The 4,601-nt window shown below is 41.7% G+C and overlaps 1 protein-coding gene across 1 annotated transcript; it reads right to left on the bottom strand.

Annotated features, from left to right (window-relative positions):
• Positions 1–307: 307 nt before the first annotated feature.
• On the bottom strand, positions 308–2,116 carry LOC128664700 (T-complex protein 1 subunit theta-like). Its single transcript, XM_053719509.1, has one exon. The coding sequence runs from the start codon at positions 2,114–2,116 to the stop codon at positions 308–310; it is 1,809 nt and encodes a 602-aa protein (XP_053575484.1).
• Positions 2,117–4,601: the final 2,485 nt, after the last annotated feature.

The raw sequence follows: 4,601 nt of genomic DNA, 5'->3' as shown, positions 1-4,601 counted from the left end.
TGCTGGCAGAACAAAAATAATAATAATAAGCTTACTTGCGACCCCCTGTGTTCATATTTGGGAACTACAGGATAATGTTTTCTATAAAAGATTAAAATATAGCAAATAGGTAAACTGCAAAACACACGGAGGACATTTTTATGTAGAAAATCAGCACTATCTAGGGACAAACATGGAGCTCTAATACTTTTATAGGAAAAAAAATACTTGACACTACATTTTTGTGGATTCACTTTTTTTGTGAGGTAGGACATATTTTAGTTGTCTATTATATTTGACTCCAAATCAAAATTAAGGTTATCCTTCTTCAACTGTGGCCCTCTAGTTTCTTTGCTACCACTTGCTCACAGCCTAGCAAAGACAAGGACACATCAGTAGCCAACTCCACTACTCTCCTCTTCACTATGAGAGGATCTAACACACTGGTTGGACCTACCCCATCCTCCAATACCCCTGTATCTATCTCTCCTACCCAATGCTTGGACCTCAACTCTGCTAACACATTAAATTCATCCAAACCCCAGTTTTGGGCCAAAGCTAGTGGCAATGACTCAAGCGCTTTTGAAAAAGCAAGTAGCCCATGATGTTCTTGGCCTGGGTGAAGATGGCCAAGTTTCTCCAGGTATATACTAAGTTCTATCTCCACTGCACCTGCTCCTACTACCATACGTGGCTCCTCTCTAAGTGCCCTATAGCATTTCACTGCCCGCTTTACTGCCTCCTCCGCAGCTCTCACTATTTCTGGAGTAGACCCTCTTAACACCACTGTAACTAAACCTCTGCCTGCACCTGTGCCTGGCTCAAACACCAGTACTTGGTTACCTCCAATATCACTAGGGTAAACTCTATGGCAGTGCCCCATCTCCTCACCATTTGGGGCCCGTTGGTCAGTGGTGAGTGCAATTGCTCCTGTGGACAGTTCCAGCTCCCTAGCTTGGCTTTGCCTCTCCAACTGCACCACTAAGATACCTGCCCGGTTGCAGTAGTGCAGTATCAGCTCACTTATAGCTCCTGCCACTGCCAATACTGTGGCCCCTTCCTGAGACAGCATCCCAACCTTGGCTTCTTCCACATTTTCCCCACCAGCATCCAGCTCTATGAGATCATGTGCCTGCTGTGTAGTAGTAGCAGTGGTACTGGATAATGCTGTTTTCTGTCCACCAAATGAGCATGTGTAGAGAGCTAGCTTGGATTTTCCTGTGGTTCTCTGTGTGCCTAGGGGCTCCAGGAGCATCACTGCTCCCCTTAGTACAAAGGAATTTTCAAGTGTGCTTCCAGTGAATCCCAGTACACGCAGAGTCTCAGACTCTCCATCCCAAATTGCAGAGCATACCCATGCCACCAGTTGTTGCAGACAAGTGCCTTCAGGCAGGATAGATGCCATTATACTTGAAGAAGCGTATGCCAATGCGCCATATAGCAAATTGCCTTCAGACAAGTTAATGGGGTCCTTCATGGAAAAGGGGGATACATTCAGCATGGAGTTGCTAATAGCTGAAGTCACTGGACAGCATGGAGAGTTGGCCTCTGACTTGCTAGACGTCTTCATTTCTGAAGAATCAAGAGGAAAAGTATAACACTGAGATTGGGGACCAGATAATAGATTTGACACAGTGCATTTGGCTGCAGTGATTTGGTGTAGAGGACCATTCTCATCAGTGCCCCATGGTTTGAAACTCATATCCTCTAATTTTTTGCAGGCCTGTGCACAGGCATATCTGTAGCCTTGGCATATTTCCGGCCCTGATATTCCAGCTCTTATTAAAATCTCTGCCTCAGACATCAAAGCTCCTGCCAATAGCACTAATGCATTGGTGCCATCACCGCATAACTGTGCCTGGGTCTTGCACGCCTGGCGCACTAAATTTCCAGCTGGGTTCTCAATCTGCAGCTCAGATAGGATTGTATGGGCACTGCTGCTAAGTAAGGTCTCTCCCAGCTGTGTGATGAGCAACTTTTGTTTGCAAGCTGGGCCATAGCATGGACGAATACAGGAAGCAAGCTGGGCGAGGACGGCAGCATTTTTAAAGGCACACTCTTCTTGCTCTGTGAATACCCTTGTAGCAGGTTTCTGTGTCTGTGACAGGCCAGGTGGAATTGGGACACGGGCAGCCATTACCTGTCATAGAAAAAAACAGAAACTTAAAGGACCCTTCAATGCAGTAGAATTGCCTAATTAACAAGTGCATAATAAAAAAGACAATGATTTAACAACTACTCTGAATTTCAAAGCAGTAGATTTTTTTCTGACAATTTATTTTTTCTCTCATTTTCCGGCCTCCTGTATCATGTGACAGACATCAGCCAATCACAGACAGGGCCGGAGAAAAATGGGGCATGTGTATTCTACCTACTCAACGGAAAATAGGGCTGGTCTTCATATTTTTCCAGGGCCGCTTTTTATTTCCAGTCCGGCCCTGATCACAGACTAGTATGCGTATACCTTGTGAGCTTCTGAACAGGCTCATTTAGATCTTGATCCCCAGAAAATGAGAATATAAAAAGACTGTGCAAAATTTGATAATGGAAGTAAATTGGAAAGTGTCTTAAAACTGCAGCTCTATCTGAATCATACAAGTTTATTTTGACTTGAGTGTCCCTTTAAGTGAATCTATATTCATCACAAAACAATGTTAATATTTTCATTAAGAGGTGTATAAAGTAACAGACTATTCATACTGGATTAAAGGTAAAATAACACCACCGGGAGAGAAGGGGGCTGAAATAAGAAAGAATCTTGTAGCTTAAAGAGAGTAACTACTTTGAGATTTTAATATAAAATATTTAATTATGCATAGTAAAATAGCTTGTCAATATATTTTCATGATTTATTTTGCCCCCTTTTCCTGTAATCTAAGTCTGAAAATTGTGACTTTTCCAGTCCTGAAAAATAAATGGGCACATGGCACATATCTCATGCTAAATTGCAGTTTGTTATCTTACCTTTTCTGCTTATGCTAAACAATGGAGATTTTGTTAACACAAGGGTAGTGGAAAGTCCTATCATGTTCCAGATTGGCTCCATCAAATAAGGAAAGTTGAGGGAGGAGTTTGGTCATTGAAAACTGTTGCAGCAAACAAGGTGTTAAATGTTTGAATAATATTCAGACAGTTCTGGTATGCTAATCTATTGGCAGACTGCTGACATTTTTTGTAATAAGATGTTTATGGTCCCTTTAAAGGGATAGTCTAGTCAAAATTAAAGGGACATTATACACTAGATTTTTCTTTGCATAAATGTTTTGTAGATAATCCATTTATATAGCCTATACAGCTTTTTTTTTTTTAAGTATAGTTTTGCTTATTTTTAAATAACATTGCGCTAATTTTCAGACTCTTAACCAAGCCCCAAAGTTTTAAGAGAATACTGATGTATTCCTACTCCAGCTTGCTCCTGTTTGTGTAAAGAGTCTTTTCATATGCAGAGGAAGGGGGGTGTGTCTGCTTTTTTTTGCTATAGAACCACTTTCAGTGGGTGTTCCAGCTAACCTTTTTAACAGTGCTAAACTGGGAGCTTCTAAATAAGTTTTAAATGGTTTTATACTTGATTTTTAGATCAGTATCTGTGCATCTTATTCTTTATAGTAGTGTCTATTACATACGGTTAAATGAAAATTGGTGTTTACTGTCCCTTTAAACTTTCATGATTCGTATAGAGTATGCAATTTTAAGCAACTTTCTATCTGCTTAAAATCCTCTATCTGAATCATGAAAGTTTAATTTTGACTAAACTATCTAATCAACACTCAGAGACTAACAAGCCCGTGTGCTGGGAAGACCTGTGCAGCTTACAAATTAGTGAGGCCGCAGCCTAAGATAATGGGGCATATTTAACAAGCTCCGTATGGAGCTTGATGCCCTGTGTTTCTGGCGAGTCTTCAGACTCGCCAGAAACAGCAGTTATGAAGCAGCAGTCACAAAGACCGCTGCTCCATAACCTGTCCGCCTGCTCAGAGCCGGAAAATCAACGTGATCGAGTACGATCGGGTTGATTGACACCCCCTGCTGCCGGCCCATTGGCTGCAAGTCTGTAGGGGGCGGCGTTGCACCAGCAGCTCTTGTGAGCTGCTGGTGCAATGCTGAATACGGCGAGCGTATTGCTCGCCGTATTCAGCGAGGTCTGGCGGACCTGATCCGCACTGTCGGATCAGGTCTGCCAGACTTTCATAAATAGGGGCCATTGTCTAGTTTTGCAGTCATCCTATGAGTCTACTTTACAAAGTCGGATTTTCTTTCAATGCATTTTAGTAATAATCACTAATTGCTCTAACTGACATCCTGAATGCAGAATATTGTTAAGAATTACAGAGGTTTTCAAGATGATTTTTGTGCACATTTTTCAAGAGATATGCTAAGAACTAAGAAATGAAAGGGACAGGAAACCCAAACTTTTTCCTTTATTATTCAGATAGCGAATACAATTTTAAGCAACTTTCCAATTTACTTCTATTATCTAATGTGCTTAGTTCCTTTGGTATCCTTTGTTGAAAAGCATACCTAGGTAGGCTCAGGACCTGGGTAGTAGCTGCTGATTGCTGACTTTACATATGTGTCTCTTGCCATTGCTTTACCAATGTGTTCAGCTAGCTCCCAGTAGTGCA

The sequence above is a fragment of the Bombina bombina genome, chromosome 6 (assembly GCF_027579735.1).
Source record: "Bombina bombina isolate aBomBom1 chromosome 6, aBomBom1.pri, whole genome shotgun sequence".
In the NCBI taxonomy this organism is placed as follows: domain Eukaryota; kingdom Metazoa; phylum Chordata; class Amphibia; order Anura; family Bombinatoridae; genus Bombina; species Bombina bombina.
Note: the sequence above shows the minus strand (reverse complement) of the source record. Positions and strands in the feature narration are given on the sequence as shown.

Bases quoted from the DNA above. Each gene is read 5' to 3' on its own strand.
- LOC128664700 (XM_053719509.1), bottom strand. From the start codon at position 2,116: ATGGCTGCCCGTGTCCCAATTCCACCTGGCCTGTCACAGACACAGAAA.